This window comes from Cornus florida, unplaced genomic scaffold (genome assembly GCF_030987335.1).
Source record: "Cornus florida cultivar Cherokee Brave unplaced genomic scaffold, ASM3098733v1 CherokeeBrave_3.0.0_Hap2_Chr04, whole genome shotgun sequence".
NCBI classification, from domain to species: domain Eukaryota; kingdom Viridiplantae; phylum Streptophyta; class Magnoliopsida; order Cornales; family Cornaceae; genus Cornus; species Cornus florida.
This window is the reverse complement of record NW_026775574.1, coordinates 95,655,861-95,680,767: the sequence shown is the minus strand read 5'-3', so window position 1 is coordinate 95,680,767 and position 24,907 is coordinate 95,655,861. Positions and strand designations below refer to the sequence as shown.

The 24,907-nt window shown below is 35.6% G+C and overlaps 1 protein-coding gene across 1 annotated transcript; it reads left to right on the top strand.

The window, feature by feature from the left end:
- The first annotated feature begins 21,771 nt into the window (after positions 1-21,771).
- On the top strand, positions 21,772-24,467 carry LOC132304040 (uncharacterized). The gene is made up of 2 exons (XM_059801536.1): positions 21,772-22,278; positions 23,251-24,467. The coding sequence occupies exons 1-2, from the start codon at positions 21,849-21,851 to the stop codon at positions 24,246-24,248; spliced, it is 1,428 nt and encodes a 475-aa protein (XP_059657519.1). The 5' UTR covers positions 21,772-21,848; the 3' UTR covers positions 24,249-24,467.
- Positions 24,468-24,907: the final 440 nt, after the last annotated feature.

Sequence of the window (24,907 nt, the reverse complement as noted above, 5' to 3'; positions counted from 1 at the left end):
GAGTTGGTTTCATGTATGTATATATTGTATGTTATCTAATGATGAAGATGGAAGGCAGGTTGGCCGAAATGAGAGGAGGGAAAGGAAAAGATGTGATGATTGAAATTTCTTTTTCAACGTAGAGTTCTCTATACCTTGAATGAAATGAGGTGGTTTTGCTTCAATAATTTTTATTAAATGCTTTAATTAAATGTATATGTATTTTGTTTATATACTCACATGAATACGTATATTTTGTGAAGCTGTTTTGTTAAACTTTCATGAAATTCTTGTTATGATTTTTTTTTACTTTGGGACTTTCCGTCTCACCACCCTCCAGTTTCAGGTACCGAAGATGGAAGGGGATTGCTAGATACGGGCTTAGGGTGAAGAGTTGGCATTGCATGATTTTTTATTTGGAGAGTTTTTGTGTATATTTGAGAAATTGTTTTTTTTTGTAAAAGAGGGATTTTTTTTTTATTTTTTATTTTTTTGATCATGGTGTATTTTGATGTATTTGGATTTGTATAAATTAAGGATTTTATTAGAATTTACAGGTAGTGACAAAATGGTATCAGAGTGTGACGAAATGGTATCAGAGCATTTTGTTAGAATTTTCGGGGCGTGACAAAATGGTATCAAAGCATTTTGTTAGAATTTATAGGTCGTGACAAAAATGGTATCAGAGCGTGACAAAATGGTATCAGAGCATTTTGTTAGAATTGTAATGTTTGCAGTTTATTTACACATGTATACATATTTGTGGTGCAAAAGAAAAGTCAAAGGAGATAGGGTTTTAAAATTTGGTGGTGGGGCCTACCTTGCACTTAAAGGAAATTGCGGCCAAGAGACCATTTGGTCTCATCCTCCTTCTCTCTTCCCGTAAATCTCTCTCTATTTTGTTCTTCATTTTTCTTTTTCTTTTTCTACAAAAAAATTCAAGTTTCAATTACTTTCTCATCTCTTGGAGTTTTTGGGTGCCGTTTGCGGCAATTCGAAGAGCACAGCGAGATCTTCACATCCATATAAGCAATTTCAATTTTAGTGCACTCTAAGGATTTCAGTTTTGAGACCCATTTTGAGGGTTTTTCTACAATTTGAGGTAGGGGTGTTCTAATCCACTCAATCTTTGATTCTTGTGACTTATCTTCTTGTATTTGATGTATAACATGCTAAAATTGGGGTAGTTCATTTGATTAATTGTTATAGTGTTGTATATAAATATTGTGTATTCATGTGAGCTTGCATGTAAAAGTAATTTGTGAGTTTATGGTTGTTAAATTTTAATTGAGTATCATGCTTAAATGGTTGTGTTTTTAATTCTACATGTTTAGTTGCTGAAATTTTGGGTGTTAGTAAGTATGTTACATTCTAGTGGAATTTCCTTTTAAAGCATGCACTATTGTAAGAATGAATTTTATGAGATTACGGCAATTTGTGAAACATGAATTATGGATTTTTTTGAAATTTACTTTGAATAATATGTGTGAAAGTTTTATGGTTGATTTGACGAAAATAAACATGAAACATTCATGCATCCATTTGGGAAAAAAAGAAGAAAAAAAAAAAATTTGTTCTAAAACAATCAAAACTTACTTTTGGGAAAAAGTTTTCTAAAAGTCTTTGCGAAAATCGGACGCCTAGGAGGCGCCTAGTGGTCTGTGGTATTAGTATAGTTTAGAGGGGAGTATGGTTGAGCTAACTAGGCTGGATGCGACGCCTTGGATATGCCTTGTAGTCGTGGATGGTTAGTTGATCCTCCTTTAGTTGAGCTAACCAGGCCGGATGCGACGCCCTGGAGGTGTTTTGTGGTCGTAGATGGTTAGCCAACCCTCTCCTCGTGACACTATAGAATAACTATGGGTCGGATTACATTAATGGTTTTGAAGTTGAAACAGAAATGTTATCGGGAACGACATTTGCATGACATTGCATTTCATTTGCATTTGTGGTGTATTTGGGATTTGATAACATTTGTTGTATTTACTTGTCGTTGTGGTTGTTGATATATAGTCACTATGGTATGATTCTGTTTCCTTTTACCTGTTCTTTGTGTGGATTCACGGGGTTATAAGAAGTGTGTCTTAGGCACTTCCTATTGAGTTTATGTTCACCCCTTTAGTATTCACATTTTTCAGGATACGGAAGGGAAGTGGCGGACGACGCTCCTCCACAGGGTTCGATGGGTTAGTGGACTGTTTTGACATATTTTGTAACTATAATCTCATTTTATTATTATTGCTATTACTATATATATATATTTTTTTAAACCTAGGATGACACGTATATTATGAATTAACGTAGGAAAGGACGATAGTGTCGTTGGTTGACCTCGGGTTTGGATAAGAACCTGGTTAGCGATTCGGACCCTCGGGTTCGGGTCGTTACAAGAATTTTCGGGGCGTGACATTGTCACTCTCTCTATATATATATATATATATATATATATATATTTTCTTTTTATTATGTCCCAAATTAGTTGATGATTTTATGTGTTTAAATATTTATAAACTTTTATAAAACAATAATTTAGAAAATACATTATTAAAAGGAAATTTGATCTCTTCTTATCTATATAAATCTGTGAGGAGTTTATAGAGATCGCTATTGTTTGAGTCATGCAAGTGTTTGTAAATTTCACAGATGGACATTATCAAAACCCATAAAAGTTCTCAATTGGGTAAATCACTGAGTCTCCAATAATAAACAAAAAATTAATTATGATAAATGAAATAAATATAAATTTAAAATCTTAAAAATTAGAGTTGTCACACATATCATTCCATCTATTGGAACAATATATGTAAAATACTCTTTCTGTCCGAAAAAGGATACAAACAATATTGCAGTTATTAACAGGTCAATGTCCTAGCGGTACAAAGCTCTTACTTTTTAAAAAGAGGTCAGGGTTCGAGCCTCAGTCGAGAAAGGGAGGTCAGGGTTCGAGCCTCAGTCGAGACATGTATATGTGAGTACTAATTAGATGAAAAAATAATAATAAAATAAAAATACTTTGAAATGACCCTAAATTGATACCATTTTAAAAAAAATTTGGCATGACCTTCCCTAAAAAGGGGACTACAACCACCTGCTCAAATAAAAAAAACGCAATGGCCCTTCCTGGCCTTTCAAAACACCTCCAACCTGTCCCAACACATAATATAATTAATATACTCCAACATCCCACCCATCCGTTCATTATACCTCAACATGGCTCATCTCATGGTGGAACATCTACATACCGTTGAATCCAAATTATCATAATTACAGTCCCAAAATATAGTTACAATAACAAGAGTTCACAAATCTTTATACCAAATATAACAAACTAAGATTTTACAAAAATATGGGACTTAATACAAAAATAGCAAAAAGAAGTCTTCTAATCCAAATTAGGCCTGTGATGGAAAGTCATCCGCCACTTCTTTCCCGTTTCCTGAAAAAAATTATTAAATAATAGGATGAGCATAAAGCTCAGTAGGTAGCACTTAAGACACGCTTCTTGTGTCCCCGTGAATCCAAACATAGAATAGAGCAATCAGAATGGGGATCAGGTCATGTAGGGAAACCACAATATAATAATCAATCTCTACATAAGTAACATAATGCAATGGGAATGCAATGCATGCCGATGTCGCTCCCCGTTTTCAAAATCAAAACCATCACTTGTAAACTGTTAATATAACCCACCCTTCAGTGACCCCGCAGCGACACGAGAGAAGGATTGGCTAGTCTTCCTGACCCTTGGTACCCCCGCGGCATCATTATGAGGCCCAGGTAGCTCAACCACACTAGGGCAATCTCCCTAGTTCCCTCTAGGCTATATTAACCTTCCGGCCCTTCGGTACCCCTGCGGCGACCGGGTTTTCACAAAACCGATTCCTTAAAATACTTTCCCAAAATTCTTTTTTTCTTTTCAAAACGATTTCTTCCCTTTCATGCCCAATGCCAGTGCATGAATGCATCAATGCTATGTCCATACTCATAATCCCACGACTAGTTCAAATTTAATTAACAAGGCATGGTTCACAAAAATTCTCAAAGGATTTACCACATAATGGCATATAACAAGATTCTAGCATTTTCGGCATATGAAAATCAACACATAAACATGCTCTTTACATAAAGCATTTAATCCACATAGTTCCATGGTTATCATATAAACATGTTTTTCATACAACATATTTAACACACATTCTCATATGTTCATATATCTCAATCAAGTCAATTTAAACTATAATTAACATAATTAAGCATTCTAAGACACAAATCAAGTAGATCAACTCACTAAAGCACAAGATTTCATGGATTAAGGGCCCCTACCCCCAAAATACGAAAAACCCTCAAAATGGGTTTCAAAATTCGAAGGCCAAAGAGAGCACCAAATCTAGAATTGTTTGTACTGATGCATAAAGTTCGTCGTGGGCTTCATTTTGCCTCAAACGGCACTTAAATCCGACAAGTATTGAAGATGGAATCAAAGCTTGAAATTTGCTTCCAAAAGAAAAAGAAAATGAAGAGAAAATGAGAGAGAGCAAGAGACTAGCGGGGAGAGAATGAGGGTGATCAACATGTGGTCTCAAGACCATTTAGAAAGTGGGTGGTGGGTTCCACCAATTTTCTTTTCTTTTTTCTTTTTCTTTTATTCTCATTTTCATACCACATACACATATACAATATACCACCTTAGGAATGTTACATAATTCACATAAAATAAAATGTATAAAATGCAAGGACCAACCAAAAATCCCGTACGTGACAATATCGGTAACGGGTCCCACACGGGACCGTCCGGCCTGAAAAACGGTAAATTGTGAAAATGATCAACCTTGCATTTCAAAGAGTGCCGAACTCAATGAAATGTCCCAAACGAATAACCGACATACCCGTCACACCCCATGGTGTCCGGTACGCGAAACGTGAAATGACGAAAATGCCCTTGCGGTGATAAAATTTTTGAAAAAAAAAGAAAAATAGTAAAAATCGGAAATGTCGCAGTCAATTAAGCTACATCAAGAGTAAAAAATTTATATAACTTGTTAGGGAGTAGATGGAGCAACAAGAGATCCTGCACATTTACAGGTTTCTTTCCATGGAGTTGGTGATTTGAACTGTTCTTCCTTTTTCTCCTTGTAGCAGTAATGTTAACCAAAACATTGTTTTTTTTTTTTTTTTTCTTCTATGTTCAAATTAAAATTCTTATGAACAATTTCTACCATTTTCCTCGAAGCTGTATAGAATGTGATTGATGTTAATTTCTAAGTCTGAATTGTCCTAGCTAGCTAGTGTGAATGTGAAAACTCGTGGAGGAGATTTCCGGAAAGTTTCCATTAACAGTTGAGAGGGAGAACTCATAGAAAACTAATAATAATAAAATGGGTCTTACTGTGTGCCTAGTTGATAGAGCATTCAATTTTTCGAGTGGGTGTACCATGTTCGAATACTCCTCTCGCTAATTTACATAAAAAATAATAATAATAATAATAAAATCAAGTTGACATTAACAAAAAAAAAATTAAGAATAATTAGTGGCACATTTGATGCTTTTAAATATCATTTTTATTTATAAATCTATTATTTCTTTATTATAGAATTCACGCCATCTAGATCAACTGAAGATTGTCAAATAAATCGAGTTATTCAACATAATTGCTCCTTAGATGACAAATATATGGTAGGTGATGAATCATTTTCTAAGAAAGTTAGTTACCCATTCTAACTGCAAAGCGTCTGAGAAGGAATATCAAATTGTAATGACGTGTTTGAATGTCACACTAAAAGTTTTTTTCTTTTTTTCGGTAAATAAAAAATTATCCATTTTATCACTATTAAAAAAAGTCACACTAAAAGTTTCATTTGGTAACCAACGCTTTCTGCTATTTTTTTTCCAAAATACGGAGAACGCGAGCATATCACTTTCATAAATAAATTTAGTGGAATCTGAAAGAATATTCAACTATAAATTTTTCCTAATTGTGGAAGGACATTGTTTGGTATTGAATTATACATAAAACTACTACGAGAAGTCCTTCAAGCTGCATGTGGAGAATGTTCCACTAATGGACCACGTGAAATTTTTGTTCATTTCCTCTCGGTAAGTAGAATTGGATTGATGTTAATTTATAAACTTGAAATAGACTCTTTTCATTTTTAACTTCTCCGTAATTGGTGTGTAAGCATGTCGACATTTTCATAAAGTTTCCAAGTTGACCAGTATTATCTAGCACGTGCTTGTCTAATTTGTCTGATTTCATAAGTCAAATTAGGGAAAGAATATTCAAATATAAAATTTTCCTCCTTGTGGAAGGACATTGGTGGTACTGAATTAGACATAAAACTACTAAGACAAGTCCTCCAAACTGCATGTGGAGATTAGTCTTCCACTAATGGACTAAGTCAATTATTATGATACCTCTCAAATTTGAGACATGGATTGATCAGGCCCAAGTCTAAATTCGAGAAAATATCAAATAATTAATATATAAACGAACACAGAATACAAAAAATCTAAGAAAATAAATAATAAAGCTGAAAGAATCATTAAATACAAAATCCTCCAAAGTTAAAGATTAAAATAATCCAACTCTCCACAACCTTCAAGAGTACAACTCAGGAATCCATCTAGTGGACCCCTAAATAAAATCTCAGATGATAAGTAAATAACTGAAGATAAAATCCAAATCTAAAACATGGAATGAAATCCTATATCATCAGTAGAGTGAATGACCGTCTCTGCTCAGCCCGATCAAGCCCTAAGACTAGAACCATCCGATACCTGAAAAATATAAGAGTGAGTCAAGCCCACAAATAAGTTCTAATCTAACTGCAATTCATACAGTGACTTGATAAGGAGATACATCCTAGATATCTCATAATATCTATCTAGTCCATAAATATATATATATCCACACTAAGGGATATTCATTGAACTACAAAGGGGGTCTCAACCTGAACAGAAGGCAACATGCAAAAATGCACCCAAAGGTGGGCATGAATACCTAAACCTAACAGGGTATACCTCAACCTATCATAGCCAGTTACGCATCCACTGTATATACGCACCCTAACCAACGAGCCTGAGACTTAAGCTCATCTCGTGGTACCATAACCATATATGTAAAGTCCGTCCAAAACCAGAGTATGTTATTCAATTATATAATGACCTGACATAAGATTTATAATCCAGTTAGTCACTCAACTTATTCAATTGCTGTAATACCCCTAATTTTCAAAATGATAAAATTGGAATTTAAATTTGGTTTCTTGTGCATTTTTAATTGTTTACGTGGCTATGTGTTTTTATGTTTAATTGATTTAATTGTGTATTTGTTTAATTGGCTAATTGTGTTTTTGTTTAATTATTTAATTGAAGTATGTGTTTAATTTAATTATATGATTATGTGGGTTTTACTTTAATTGTTTAAATTGATTTATTTGTTTAAATGATAAGATATGTTTAAATTAAATTAATGTTTTTAGGCAACGGAGTTGGGCTTAGATATGGGATTTTATTGGTACAGTTATTATCCATGGATGTATATACATGTATATATATATGTGTGTGTGTATAGGATTAAGTTAACCATTAGGATTTATTAATAATTACATTTATACTGGTTTATATATATTTATTTTAGGGCTTTATATTTTTATGTCGTAGCTGACTTAGCTATATGATTAATTATTTTTCTCCATCTCCTAATATAATTAGAATTAGGGCTGTGTTTGTATAAGCCTATATAAATACTTGTATTAGTCTGCTAAGGGTTTTTAGAACCCAAGTGACGTAGCAGTGGATGCGACGAAATATAGAGAGTTGTGAGAGGAAAATAGAGAGAGGAAAGTTAGGATTTGGCTAGGGACAAGGGCTGAACCAAGAAGGGATTACTTCTAGATTGAATCAAGAGCAACAGAGGTGTTGAATGGTAATCCAGAATCTGTCAGAAAACTCAAAGACGGTGGTTTAAGGTTTCAAAACTGAAACCGAAGGCAAGTCTCTGTTCTAACTCTTTCCCCTAAACCTGTGTTTTGTGCATGCCTAGGTAGACTCCAGGGGTTTAATTAATATTAAAACAAATCATTTATGCATGCTTTAACTATATTTAATTTTGTTGAATTAAACTGGTTTGCAAGTTCTTACAGTTCTGTTAACTAGTGCATGTTGTATTTGAGATTAAGCTTAGTTTAATTGATATCGTTGATGCATGTCGATGCCTTATAACTGTTATGGCACATTGATTAAACACTGGAACAAGTATTAAAAGAATTACAGAGGCCATAGGAATCACCGGAGGCGAGGAAGACGAAGAAGAAAACGCAAAACGGTTTCAGGGAGTGAGAGAGTAGGCTCCCATAAGGAGGGAGCCAGCTCCCTCATCAATGTGTGGAGCCGGCTCCTATCTCCATAGAGCCTGCTCCCAAAGTTAGGGAGCCGGCTCCCATGCTAATGGAGCAGGCTCTCAAGTTATGAGAGCCTGCTCTCGCCCCAAATTACGTATTAACTGTTTTTAAGGCGTTGTTTGGACAATGCGGGGTGTTTTTACTTGGTTTAACCTGTTGTAAATGATGTATATGATTGCTGTAGACCTGTAAAATAATGGGGAAACATTAATTCATAACTAGACTAAGGAATGGAGCAAGTTGAATTTGAGGAAAAACCTGTAGGTTGTGCACTGTTGTTAATAAACTTATTTACTGGAACTCGGAGATTATTTTATTTATGATTTAATACTGTTAATCATATTTAGACAGAGTTATAAGTATAGTGAATCACCTGAAATTAACTATACTTGGTTTGGAATAAATTGATATTTGTTTGCTATTTAACTGTATCAATTTCTGAATAATTTGGAGGATGTAAATGCTTAAATTTATTTTAGTAATTTACATAGTTGGCACTTGATTTTTAGGTTCTATAATGAATGCATAATATCGTTATATATGTATTATTTTATATTGATGCATATTTTGGAGAATGGTTGATGAATATATAGTGTTGTTTTATTAACTATGTTATTTGGAGGATTGTATGCATCGGTATAGGACGGTGGCATACTAAGGATTGATTAGTTCAAAACACTAAGTCCTACCTATTCTAGAATAATTTACATATATACATATAAATAATATATAATCCTAACCCTAGTCAACATAATAACAAACCCAACCCAACCTAATGATCCGTCAATTACAAGTCACAGACATGCCAAACTAATGATACAAAAGTTTTCATATAATAATAATAAAAACAAACATCCCAATTCTATTATAAGACATGGCCTCCGTACAGACCTAAAGCATCTAATACTAAAGGACAAATTTGATTCCTAAAAATTATTAATATAACACTTGAATAAATAAAAATATAAACTATAATAATAAAAATATAATAACTAGCTGTGTATTATATACCTTAATTAGTATTTCATGATTTCATCCTTGAATACATCCATGTATATAAATATATATATATATATATATATATATATATATATATATAAATTATACTAATAAAACTTAAGAAATAAAATACCCATAAATATATACATATATACCCGTATATATATGTACACAATCCATGGGTAATTATCCGTACCCATTATTCCTCCTATCCAAGTAATCCATGGGGCCTAATTGGTAAACCCATTACTACTATCCAAGTTCAACTCCTTTAAACATAAAACATAAAATAAATATTTAAATCATAACAATTAAACTACATATCATCAGATAACAATTTAATTTAAACAAATAAGTCAATTAATACATTTAAACGAATAATTAAATCAATTAATCAAATAAACAATTAGCCAAGAAACAAATAAATAATTAAAATGCAATTAAAGTAATTAAAATACTACCGAGATTATCCTTTTGAAATTAGGGGTATTACATTATTCCCCCCTAGCAAAAGGAATTCCGTCCTCGGAATTCGCTCTTACCTTCTTCCATTATATCAGGAAACCGTGAGCGAATAACATCCTCTCGTTCCCAAGTAGACTCAGCCTCATTATGGTGACTCCACTGGACACGTACCAACGATATGACTTTATTGCGAAGAACATGATCCTTACGGTCAATAATGCGACACGGTGGCTCCACATATGTTGCATTCGGCTGCAACTCAATCTCTCCCACATCGATATGCTGATACCGATCTTCATCTAGCAGAAATTTTAGCAACATGGAAACATGAAACACATTGTGCACTCGATCCAAATGATCTGGAAGTGCCAACCGATAAGCTACAGCTCCAACGCGATCAGTAATCATAAATGGACCCACAAACCATGGTGATAACTTCCTTTTCTTCCCAAAGCGCATTACACCTTTCATAGGAGACACTTTGAGTAGAACCTGATCCCCAACCTAAAATTCCAAAGCACGAGTACAACGATCCGCATAACTCTTCTGCCTACTCTGGGCAGTGCGCATGCGATCCTTAATAAGAGCAATCTTCTCAGAAGTATCCTTAATGAACTCAGGACCCAAAAATCGGCTCTCGCCAACCTCCATCCAACAAACAGGAGATCTACATGGTCGTCCATATAATGCCTCAAACGGTGCCATACCAATAGTCTTCTGAAAACTATTGTTATATGCGAACTCCACAAGTGGCAAATACTCCTCCCAATGGCCCTTAAAGTCAAGGACACAAGAACGAAGTATATCCTCCATTATCTGATTAACCCTCTCAGTCTGTCCATCAGTCTGAGGATGATAAGCAGTGCTAAGATGCAACTCTGTACCCAAAGCCTACTGAAAACTCTTCCAAAACCCTAATACAAAGCTCGAATCCCTATCCGATATAATAGATAACGGAATGCCATGCAACTTCACAATCTCTGTAATGCGAAGTGTAATCAGTGCGAATAGGTAAGAAATGAGCTGATTTGGTCAACCTATCAACGATGACCCAAATGGAATTGTGATTCTTGAACGAATTAGGTAATCCCTCCACAAAATCCATAGAAATGCTCTCCCATTTCCACTCCGGTATTGGCAGTGGTTGTAGAGCTCCTGGCGGCCTCCGATGATCAATCTTGACCATCTGACAAGTACTACATCGTGAGACAAATAGAGCAATGTCCCTCTTCATACCTGCCCACCAAAACTGCCGCTTCATATCCTGATACATTTTGTCACCTCCTGGATGAACCGAAAACTCAGAGTAGTGAGTCTCAGTCAGTACTTCATTCCTCAACTCATTAGCAGAAGGTACCACTAACCGTCCCTTGTACCTTAAACCTCCATCAGCCCCAACATAGTAGAATGAAACCTCTCCGGAAGCTATCTCTGCAACTTTATCAATGCACTGCTGATCCATGAGTTGTGCCTTCAAAACTTTGTGAATGATAGAAGGTGTAACTACTATGCAAGCCAGGAAAGCATCCGACAATTCATCCACCCTTTTCAACGTATTCCACTCAGTAGTGAATAGAGCGAAAAGACTACCAACAGGTCGACGACTGAGTGCATCCGCCACCACATTCGCTTTCCCTGGATGACACTGTATAGAAAAATGATAGTCTTTCACAAACTCCAACTACCTGCGCTATCTCATATTCAGCTCCCGCTGAGTAAATAAATACTGCAGACTCTTGTGATCGCTGAATAATCTGAAGGACTCACCCAACAGATAATGCCGCCAAATACGTAAGGCAAAGACCACAGCTGCCAACTTCAAATCATGCGTTGGATAATTAAGCTCGTGAGGCTTAAGCTTCCGAGATCCATACGAAATCGGTCGCTCCTCCTGCATCAAAACACATCCAAGACCCTGCAACGAAGCATCTGTGTACACAAGATACTCTATCCCGCTCTGTGGGGTAGACAAAACTGGTACAGAAGTCAACTTAGTCTTTAGCTCATCAAAAGCTTTCTGACAATTTTCATCCCACACGAACCGTACACCCTTCTTAGTTAAATGAGTGAGTGGTCCCGCTATCTTTGAAAACCCCTGAATGAACCTCCTGTAATATCCTGCTAAACCGAGAAAACTCCGAATCTTGGTAGGTGATGTAGGTTGTCCCCACTCAACCACTGCTGAAACCTTGGCTGGATCCACCGCTATTCCCCTTTCTGACACCACGTGACCCAGAAATTTCACTTCCCGTTGCTAAAATTCACAATTCTCAAACGTGGCATACAACTGGTGCTCATGAAACGTCTGTAAGACTATTCGAAGATGTCTAGCATGATCATCCTCTGACCTCGAGTAAATCAAAATGTCATCTATGAAGACAATAACAAATTGATCCAAGTAAGCCCTGAAGACTCTGTTCATTAAATCCATGAAAACCGCTGGTGCATTAGTCAACCCGAACAGCATCACCCGAAACTCATAAGATCCATATCTAGTGAGAAACGCTGTCCTCGGAATATCCTGCTCCCGAACCCGAAGTTGATGATATCCAGACCGCAGATCAATTTTAGAGAAATAAGTAGCTCCCTTCAACTGATCAAACAAGTCATCAATCCTGGACAAAGGATACTTGTTACGAATAGTAATCTTGTTCAACTCCTTGTAATCTATACACAAGCGGAGCGAACCATCCTTCTTCTTCACAAATAAAACCGGTGTTCCCCAGGGTGAAGTACTCCTGCGAATGAAACCCTGGCTGAGTAGTTGCTGAATCTGATCCCTCAGCTCGCGCATCTCCACTGGTGTCATCCTATACGGTGCCCTAGCAATAGGCGTAGTGCCTGGAGCTAAGTCTATCACAAAGTCGATCTCGCGACTAGGCGGCAACCCTGGAATCTCCTGAAATACATCCGGGTAATCCTGTACAATTGGTATGTTATCCAATAATACAGTAGTCCCCTCCTCCGCTTCCTCCTTCACATGAAACAAATAGGTGCTAGTGACCCCCCTAAAACGCGGTATAGCGATGACGTACACATCCTAACCAGGTATGTTGAAAACTACGGACCTATCATAACAATAAACTTGGGCATGGTAATGCGATAACCAATCTATCCCAAGTATCACATCATAAGTGTGCATGTCCAGGACCAAAAGATTGGCTAGAAATCTGAGTCTACCGATATCTAGTGTCACAGGCCCATCACTCTCATGAAGAATGGCTGTATTGCCTAACGGTGTAGAAATTCCATGTGGTCTACTGCATACCCGAGTCATCATCCCAGACAAAGCAACAAATGACCTAGCTACAAATGAGTGTGTAACACCCGTATCAAATAAAACACGTCCAAGTAAATTATGAATAGGAAACTTACCCTCAACAGCCTAAGGTGCCTGCATATTCTGTGGCATGGGGTTGTACACCCTACCATAGTGCAACTGCTGCGGTGCCTGTCCCTGAGGCTGTGGTGGCGCTGGTAGAGCCGGATATGTCTGTCCCTGAATCCGTGGAACCTGTGGAGCTGGTAAAGGCACTAGTGCCCTCTGCCCCTGCTGCGCATGTTGTCGCTGTCTCTGTTCCTGTCTTACTGTAGGACACTGCCTGGAAGTGTGACCATACTCTCCACAAGTATAACAACTACCCTGAAAAGTACCAAATGGCCTCCTCTGTCGGTTAGCCTGTGGCTGACCCTGTCCTGCCTGTGGTCCCCCATTCTGCTGTCACTGAACAAGTACCACATCCCTGGGAGCATCTGAACCACCCTTGTGCTTCTTCCAAGGCTGCTGTCCTTGGAACTTGCCCTTGTCATTCTGTCGGTGTCCGTTCCCATTCCCTTTATCAGCTGACTGATTAGCAGAGTCTCTGTCACCCCGCTTCTCACCCTTAGCCTGTCTGAAATCCACGGTCAACTGATACTGCTGTAGAGCGGCGTCTACCACCTGAGTATAGGTAGTATAGGCTGGACTACCCGTAATAGCTCTCTTGATAGACCATATCAGTCCCTTGACGAAACTGTTGCGCTTCTTCTCCTCTGTATCCACCTCCTCCGGTGCAAAGAGAGACAAGTGTGTGAACTGCTGCTCATACTCCGCTACTGTCATGTTCCCCTGCTGCAGATTAAGAAACTCAGTCTTCATGGCTGCCCTGACTGCATAAGGGAAGTACTTCTCTTCAAAGCGTACACTGAACTCATTATAAGTCAAAGCCATCCTCTCCTCTATGGTGGTAACTGACTCCCACCACTGTAGTGCATCCCCAACTAGCTTGAAGGTAGCAAACATCTGCTTCTGAATCTCTGTGCAATGAACCAAACGAAGATGTCACTCGATATCCTGTTTCCACTAATGAGCTGCTCTCATATCGGTGGAGCCTGTGAACTCAGGTGGACTCCCCTTTGTGAAAGAACTCCTGGCCTTCTCCCAAGTATCAGTCTGAACCACCGGTGTTGGTAATGGTGCTAGCTGTACTTGAGGCTGATTCCGAAGTACAGCGGTTACCCCTGCTTTTATAGCCCGAGCAATAAGGTCATTGATGTGAGGAGGAAACTCTGGATCTCCTCCCTGATCTCGAGTCTGCTGAACTTCCTCATGCTCCTCATAGAACGGACCCTCATCCTCCGGACGCTGACTACGGGCCGCCTCCCTTCGTTGCCTGTTTCTCTGATTGTCCCATCTTCTTCTAGCGTTAACCATTCTGTTAACATAGAAAGACAGACATAAGTACGATTTAACCGAACTGCAAAGAATACAACGAATCCTAATCTTAGGCTCTAAATAAAAGATACGCTACGCGGAAGTCTTAAAACGATAGATCCTTAGAGACACTTGAACCTGGAGTGCTCTGATACCAACTGTGATACCCCTCGATTCTAGAGCCACGGGTGATCAAGTCCGAGCACAGAATACAAGGGATATCATACAATTAATATTTAAACAAGCATTTGAATACAAAAAGAATAATAAAGAATAAATAAATAATAAGCTGAAGGAAACTAAATAATAAATCCCTATTTTAAAATCCTCAAATAAATAATAATTAAAAATCCAATAAAAAAATCCTCCAATCTTCGGATACTAGTAATTAATTAAACTATAACTTGGGAATCCATCCTGTGGACCCCTAATAATATCCTAACTGAAATAACTGAACCGAAATAAAAATAATAAGTAACTGATGAAGACAAGTCCTACGTAGAGTCGGAAGAGTGAATGACTGTCTCTGCTCGGCACGAACAATCTCTAAGACTGGAACTGACGAACACCTGAAAAATAATGGTGGGTCAGGTCCACAAACAAGTTCTAATCTACTACATCCCAAACAGAGACCCGATACACGTACACATCCTAATTAATTCAACAATAACTAAATAGTCCATATGTAGCTATATACACACTAAAGGAACCTCACTAGACTATAGAGTTATCTCAACCTGAATAGTAGGCAACATGCAAAACGCACATATAATGGGCATGAGTACCTAGACCTAACAGGGTACACAACTACGCTATATCTAGCTACACATCCCTGGCAATATACGCACCGTAACCACTGATCCTGAGACTCAAGCTCATGTCATGGTATATAATTATATATTTAAAATCCGTCCTATCCAACCATCAAAAAAATAAATTATCCAATTATTATTTTAATAATATGTCATCCAACTATTCCGTTGACCTGACATGAATAAGTAGGACTTAACACTATAATTAATCCGTTCCCTTATTAAAAATAGGTAGGACTTAACTTTTAAGTTAATCCGTCCCTAATATGCCCCCATCCCATAATGGTGTATTAATCCATATCATAATCAACTAAAAGTTTCAAATCCAAGGATAATGTCAATAATGTTTACATATAACAATCCAAATAAATATGATATAAATCATATACACATCCTTTGCATTTACTTGAGCAAAAATATAAATTCCAAATAGCATACATTTAATTTACATCACAAGAAGTTAACATGCATCTCAACTAAATTGTACATCTCCATATTCTGATTAAATTAATTTAAATCTAAACAATTGATTTAAAAAAAAAAATTTAATCCTATCATATTTAATTAATTTAACCTTTTTAATTAATTAAAACCCACACTTAGTCTATACTTTAAATTGTGCTTTTAAAATCCTTCATACACAAAATCATATAAATACTATTTCAATTGTTTTAAACAATTAAAATAAACCACTCCTTCCTTAAATATCATGGCAGTAAATTATAACTTCATAATAACCCAAGTTTCTATCATGTTATATTAGGCATGCCAACCCATAACGAATTTAATTTAGCCAATTTAAAATATTTAAAACTGGTCCCAAAATATCAAACAGTGTAAGAAACCCATAAAATTCCTCTCACAGGCTAAATCGCCCCTCATGGGTTGATGCATCAAATTCCCAAAACATGCCAGAATTTTACAAACCCAGATACAATATCTATACATGCCAGAATTTTAGATTTTAATATACAAATAGGTTCATTTAATTTAATTAGATCATCTTGGAATTAATTAAAGTATGTATAGAATACAAGTCAAAGGAGAAGAATAAGAAAAGAAACTTGCCTTAAAGATTTTCAGATTGAAAACCCAATTATTTTCTCTGCTTTCTCCCCTAAATCTGGCGACACCCAATTCTCTTCCTTCTCTCTCTTTTTCTCTTTCTTTTCTTCTATTTTCTCCCTTTTTCTCTCGACTCTCTCACTGGCGCCGCTCTCTGCTATTATCTCTCTATTTCGTGACTTCCTCTCTCCCCAGACTTATATCACTTTACATATATACATATAAATAATATATAATCCTAACCCTAGTCAACATAATAACAAACCCAGCCCAACCTAATGACCCGTCAATTACAAGTCACAGACATGCCAAACTAATGATACAAAAGTTTTCATATAATAATAATAAAAACAAACATCCCAATTCTATTATAAGACATGGCCTCCGTACAGACCTAAAGCATCTAATACTAAAGGACAAATTTGATTCCTAAAAGTTATTAATATAACACTTGAATAAACAAAAATATAAACTATAATAATAAAGATATAATAACTAGCTGTGTATTATATACCTTAATTAGTATTTCATGATTTCATCCTTGAATACATCCATGTATATAAATATATATATATATATATATATATATATATATATATATATATATATAAACTATACAAATAAAACTTAAGAAATAAAATACCTATAAATATATACATATATACCCGTATATATATGTACACAATCCATGGGTAATTATCCGTACCCATTATTCCTCCTATCCAAGTAATCCATAGGGCCTAATTGGTAAACCCATTACTACTATCCAAGTTCAACTCCTTTAAACATAAAACATAAAATAAATATTTAAATCCTAACAATTAAAATACATATCATCAGACAACAATTTAATTTAAACAAATAAGTCAATTAATACATTTAAACGAATAATTAAATCAATTAATCAAATAAACAATTAGCCAAGAAACAAATAAATAATTAAAATGCAATTAAAGTAATTAAAATACTACCAAGACTATCCTTTTGAAATTAGGGGTATTACAGAAAACAATAATTCAAACCACAACACAAGATATGTACGTGGTTCTCTCAAAATCAAGATTATATCCACAGATTAGAAGAGATTCACTATATATGTAGAGATATTACAATAGTAGAGAATTTCAACACCAGACCATGTACACAAACTCTTGACCGAGTTCTCCGTGTACTCCACGAGACTCCCTCTCGCCATCAGTGTTCACTCTACCAAACCCGTAACTCATCCCTACCATTAACATACTCCCTCATGAGGCTACATCTCTCTCAACTCATAACTCTCAACAATAACTTAAGTGTCTATTTATAAAGTCACATACCCAATTCCTTTGTAGACAAGGATTACAATTTCTTAGAGCCCAATTCACGTGTCTATAAGAAATTACCATAAAATTACACTCTAAAATAGAAATTAATAATAATGGGAATTTGAGACATAATTTCTAACATTTATATGCCCTGGCATGGCAGATTCTTATTTGGATTATAGTGACATATGTTCCTGACGTTTCTGAAATATTTATGCTTTATACAATTGGTGAATTAAATGTATTATGTTTCGATTCATTATAGAATTGATAGTTTCCACTTGTTTACAAGAGATATTTATATATGTATGTGATGGCGATCAATACATGAATATAAATAGTAATCATAAATTGTTCATAGTCGGTAATTATGGATGGACTCATAATTAATTAAGATTTGAACTGGATCCGCGTTAGGTTGAGATATATTGCGAGAGCCGTCGTATGCAATTACTCCCTATCACCGTCATGGCATTTGACTCTTAAGCATGAGAAAAATATAAACTCTTTTATTAATTAATAATTACTTTGATTTGTTCGACGGATACTTCGGGATCCTTAGACCGACACTTTAGGTAGTTATGTAATTAATAATTAGAAAATTATATTTTCAATATTTGCATCATTGTTACTTGTATTTATTTTGTATTAATTATGGTTGATCACAAAGTAAATTCGAAGGCCTTCGTGTGTTTTGAGACAATGTTTTATTGTGATCGAGCCAGAAATAATTAATGGTAGCAAAATAAATATATTAATTAAGTAGTCGGATTGTTGGATTTATTTATCCGATAATTAATTATGCATAGAGGGGTCAAAGTGTAACATTGACTTAGAGGTTATTTATTATTTAATTGGAGTTCAATTAATTTCTTTTAGTGGAATAGAAATTAATTTATGAATTAATTGAATTGGGTCCATGGATCGAGCCAATTATTAATTCATTGTAGCCAATAAAATAATAAATCCAAAGGATTCTCACTTATAGCCCAACTTGATATTGGAATCCTATTAGATTTGAGACATGTGAATCAGAGATTGAGAAAGATTTATTATTTCCTTTTCTTTATCTTTATGTTGCCTATATATATACATGGTCTATGTATATTTTAGGTATGATTTTTGGTAGGAGGAAAAAGGAATACACATTTTCTTTCTCTAGAAAATTAGGGTTAATGTTCTCATCTAATGGAGGCTCCCACAAGCCTAGTTTTCTAAGGTCATTCATAGAGGCTTATGAGTGATTCCTAAAGGCAAAACAATTATCAAGAAGATGGAGATCCAAGGAAAAGGCATCTTGCTAAGGGATCTACAATAAGTGAGAATATTCACTTTAGAGGAAAGATTTAAAGGTTTACTCAGACCTTTGATGTAAGTATTCAATCTGTTAATTGAATGACACATCATATTTTATTTTTGCATAAAACTTGTCTCTATGTGATGAATCAAGATCTGTGAATGAAAATCCCTCAAAAAGTTTTTAAAACTAGCACGTTTCCCAACAATTATAACTAGTAACTAGCTTTCTTAAACAATGATGAGTTAATTTCACTGACATTCCTTCAGATTTGGCTAAATATCACTCTCAAATATCTTTCGAAAACAACTATCACTCATATTACAAACTTTTGTTCCGTTTTTCACTCACATCCCAATTATTAGTTAAACAGTTATAACAAGATGTAAAATGACTTAAATACCTTTTGATTTTGTTAAAACAACTATTTAACATAAATAATTATATTAAAAGAATAAAATATCCCTCAATTTATTGTAAATTTACAAATTATATATATATATATATATATATATATATATATATATATATACAAGATCATGTTCCTTTCTCCGACACTCAATCGTAAACGGCATAAGGGTCTGAATCAAAGCCTAAACTATGGGGTCGAGTAACGAACTAGGGAAGAGGTTTAAGCATCAGATCGAGCGCCTTGTGTTGGAATTGTAAAGAATACCAGATTGATGTTAGGAAAGGGTTCGAAGTAAGATATCCATGGTGGGTCACTTTCCGGTCAATGAACTCCGGCGGGATGGAGAACTCGTCGATCATGGAGAGAGGTATGGCACTGACAGGTTGCACTCGAGTCTCGAAGAGGAAGGTCTAGATCCCGTTGGCGGCGAGGGTCTCAGCCAAGAAGGAGCCGGTGGGGCCGCTGATTACGGCAAACAACAGAGATATGGCACAACTGGTGGAGATACACGGCAATTGAATCGATCTACTGAAACCTGCTCATCGTCAGATTTCCTTAATAAATGACACCTTCCTTTTCAATGAATCCTGGCTTCCCCTGGTCAACGAATCTTGAACTTTGAATTAGGATTGACGTTAATCTAAATTTGCTACTCTCATTAATTCGGTGGTGGTGAGGGAATGAAGAGGGGAAAGTTCTCGTTTAGGTTCCTGCTTGGTATATATATATATATATATATGTATGCATACATATAAAAATATATATATATGATATATCTATACTTGTAAATTTGTAATGTATTTAGGGGTATTGTAGTCTTTTTATTTAATTTTTTTTTAGGTTAAAGAGCACTTTTGACCAAGTCAAAGGGTATTTAGGGACAAAATTGTCTTTTTATATATTTTTAACGGAAACTATGACGAAAAAGTGAAAATGGACATAGGTGATAGTTATTTTCGAAAAATGTTTGAGAGTGATATTTGATCAAACTTGAGGGGGTGTTAGTGAAATTAACCCAAAAATAATTCATCACCTATCATATACTAGTTGTCCAAAGAGCGATTATGTTAAATAACTCTATTTATTTGACAATCTTTAGTTGATCTGGATGGCTTGAATTATACAATAAAGAAATGATAGATTTATAAATAAAAATGATATTTATAAGCATCAAATGTGCCACTAATTATTCTTAATTTTTTTTTATTAATGTCGACTTGATTTTTTATTTATTTATTATTATTATGTAAATTAGGGAGAGGAGTATTCAAACACCGTACACCGACCGGAAAAATTGAATACTCTATCAACTAGGCAAAGAGTAAGTCCCATTTTATTATTATTAGTTTTCTATGAGTTCTCCCTCTCAACTGTTAATGGAACAAAGTCTAATGACGTGCTAAATAATAATACTAGACATGGAAACTTTTTGGGAATCTTCTCGACAAGCTTACACATTCACACTAGCTAGCAATGACAATTCAGGCTTAGAAATTAACATCAATCACATTCTATACAGCTTCGAGAAAAATGGTAGAAATTGTTCATAAGAATTTTAATTTGAACATAATAATAATAAAAAATAAAAAATAAAAAAAGAATAATGTTTTGGTTATCATTACTGCTACAAGGAGAAAAAGGAAGAACGGTTCAAATCTCCAACTCCATGGAAAGAAACCTGTAAATGTTGCAGCAGCATCTCGTCTGCTCCCTTACAAGTTATATAAAATTTTAACTCTCGATGCAGCTTAGCTGACAATATTGTTTGTATCAAGAAAAGTTATTTCACAGATTTGTCCGTTCCAATAGATTGAATGATATGCCTGCCCTGAAGTCTCAAAATAGCCTCTTAGCTAGGTTTATCCTTTATACCCATCTACGAAGTTTTTTTTTTCCCACTATTTTTGCCCTATATAAAAGAGTTATTATTAATATTATTATTTGTTGGAATAAGTAATCTCTAAAGCTATCACTCTTAAGAAACTTATTTACCAAAAAAATAAAAAAATAAAAAATAAATAAATACTCGGCAGTCTGCAGACCTCAGCAATATCTCCTTACCTTAAAAATGAGTGATGGCATCTTAAGAGCTTATTATTCTACTCTACTGTTTTACGCAACACTGACTCTTATTGGCTTAAAAGTTCTAATTATCTTCAGAAACTTAAAGCCAACCACACATCCTCCAAAACTTCTAGGAACGTACATTGATGGAAATTGTATCCATTCGAGTCTCCAAACGTAGCGGGACAATAATTGACTCCATTAGTGGAACAAGTCAACATGAAAGCTATATATATATATATGTGAACATAATTAATATAAATAGTAGCATATATTCACAGGACCAGCAACTACAACCCAAGCTCCTCTTTTTCCCAAAAGAAAATAGCGGTCATAATTATACCAAAAAAAAAAAATGTCGGTATGCGATGAATACTATGAGTGGAAATGGAATGCAATCAACCTAAGGAAAAACTACAACCTGTCTTGCTCCAACGACAATTATTTGAGTCAGCAGGACTCCTGCAATACCTACAATGAAATCAGTGATGCCTGCTGCTTCGACCACGGAGTAAATAAGCAATATGCATCACCAATGCCATGGATCGGCATCTATGTTGCAGCAGCATCTCTAGTGTGCTCCCTCACAATGGCTGCTAACGTCTTCCACGGGTTTAGCCACAGAAAACTGTGGTTTCCATGCAGATTTTTCACTCTCAATGCTGCTTACCTGACATTATTAGGTGTAGCAATGAAGCTGCCAGTGGATCTAAGTGCTGGGATGCCAACCCCTGTAGATCAGCTGGCGAAACTTACCAGCACCACCTTCATGTGTACAGTTATAGGTAATTTCATGCCATCTTTAGGAGCTATGGATGACGCAGAAATTTTCATGAACATAATAGCATTGGCTATTCTCCTGATCACTATTTCTGTTAATATCTGCATCCAATTAATTACTGGAGTAATAGATATTTTTATCATGGTAGAATACATTGTAGCTCTCTCTTTCATGCTTGTTTTGCTTCTAGTGTCGTGTTTCTCAGCTTTGACGGTTTCCACCACTAAAAAGTGTCTTCAACTGAATTATGATAATAAACACAAAATAATTTCAAGTGAAGAATCGGAGGAAACCAAAAAGTTCACCATTGAAAAATTGAAAGTAGATGTAAAAAAATATTGGATGATGGCAAAAACTGGTAGCCCTCAGTTTGTTGTGGCTCGTTCAGTTACCTGCTATGCTTCAGGGACAATTTGTTTCTTGGCTGCACTCACTTTAGTAAAAGTGCATATTAGGGTACTGTTCTTACATGGTGGCAGCTTCTATACATATGATCCAAAATATGTTGGATCGGATTATAAGTGGTCAACCTTTGTCATTCTTGTGATTCAATCTTTTGGCGTGGTAGTGGGTACAATTGCCCCGGCAATAAGATGTTTCACCACCATAAGATTGAGGCGTTCAGAGAAAAGGGCCAAGAGCTACAAAACTGTGTTGAAAACAGAAAATTATTGGATCAAAAGGCTAGTAGGGTGGAAAGAGAGACCCTTAGCTTTACAAGTCCAGAGCCAAATATGCAAAAAATTTGTTCATAACACAAAGAATCTAATTCTGGACTTTTGTAAAGGAGTTCAAATTGTGATTGTCTCGGCTAGCAAATTAAATTTGCTAATCTCTTTTGTCTTAATAATACCATTCTTGTCACTTGGGAGCTTGTACAAGTTCATATCTAAACATATTGCCTCAAGCAATCCCAAAAGATCAGAATCTGGCCCTACAGAACTGGATCTTAGCCGTTATGTTTTGTTTCTTGAAGGCGAGGAGGAACTACCCTTGCAGATTATGAAGAACAACTGGGATGCTACTGATCATTTTATTCAGAAGGGTGAAAAGCGGCGGCCAAAATTTTTGAAAGAGCTTTTAGATAAATCTACTTCATTCATGGGGGTGGCAAGGTTTGACAGTGACAAAGTTTCATCTGTATATTTTGTAGAATTTCCTAATTGTTGGTCTCTTGCTGTGGTTACTCTTACAAGTATTGCCATTGCACTTCCAAACATTAAAGATGACAAAGTGAAGTGGTTGATTCGAAGTGTGAGTGAAGGCCTCGTGTATGCCAAACTTGTAGAGAAATTCTTGAATGTCAGAAGTGATATGGTAAACATCAGAAATGCAGCAGACTCAGTGTGGTTAGGAGTTGATGTTTTCCGCATGTGGCTAAATGAAGATCTCCGAAAAATTGCACGTGAAGGAATAAACTCCGCGGAGACACTTAAGAAACTTGCTGACATTGCTAAAAACATGAATGGAGATCCGAAGGAAGACCCTCTGAATTGGCCCATCAATCTTATTGCTGCAAATTCAATGTACAGAATCAGCCAAACTGTGCTGCAAGACCATGAAGACTGGACTCACCAAACTGATGAGACAGCAATGACGTCTATACTGCTTCAAGCTCATGAAGGCAGCAATGAGACACTGTTCGAGCAATTATCTATTATGATCGCTGATATATTGTGTGCTTGCCTCACCAACTTACCGCGTGTCATAAATATGAAATTCTTTTGTTGTGGCGTAGAAAAGAGGGAGAACAGTGTCCTGCATGCTGCTCAACTTATTGGTGAAATGGAAGAGATCTTGAAAATCCTTCAAGAACGTAAGCTTCCTAGTCTGGACACAGCTGATAAATTGGCTTACATTGATGAGTGGCGTGATTACGTGAAGGCAAATCCCGTGGCTTTCACTTCTTTAAACAATGATGGCACATCTTCTTCTGGCTCTGCCGTTCTGGTGAAGTGTAGAAGGCTTGCATGAGAAAAAAAATTGGCATATTATATTGTATTTATATGTTATGTACTTGCTTAGGAGTTCCATATGTTTATATATTGTATGAATTCTCTGTCTTGATTTTGTAAAAGCTTTTAATTAACACAGGGTTGTTAAGTGATAATATAGATAGATATATATGTAGTATTCATATGGAAAGTTCAGTGTTTACATATAGTTTGAATTGCTGCAGCATCATATAGCAACTGTTCTTTCATTCCATTTAAATATTAGTCATCTGAGCAAGTGACTGTTCCATTTACAGTACATGATTATTAAGCTATCAGCCCCTCAAATGTGCCATTTTACAACAAATGCTACATGCACATAAATCATATTATACAATTAATGAAACATTGACTCAACTCTGGAATTAAACAATACAAGGCATTCATCGTATATGTATATCAAACATGTTACATGTAAATTAAAATATCAAATTTCTTATGAAATGTCAAATATTATCAAAAGCTTTGAGAAATTAATTTCCAAAATGCCATTCTCAAATTAAAATATCAAATTTCTTAAGAAATGTCAAATACTATCAAAAGCATCAAGAAATTAATTTCCAAAACGCCATTCTCAATTTTGGCCCACAACACTAAATGGCTTGTCTGAGTCGCTTTATGTCCAAACCATAACCAATG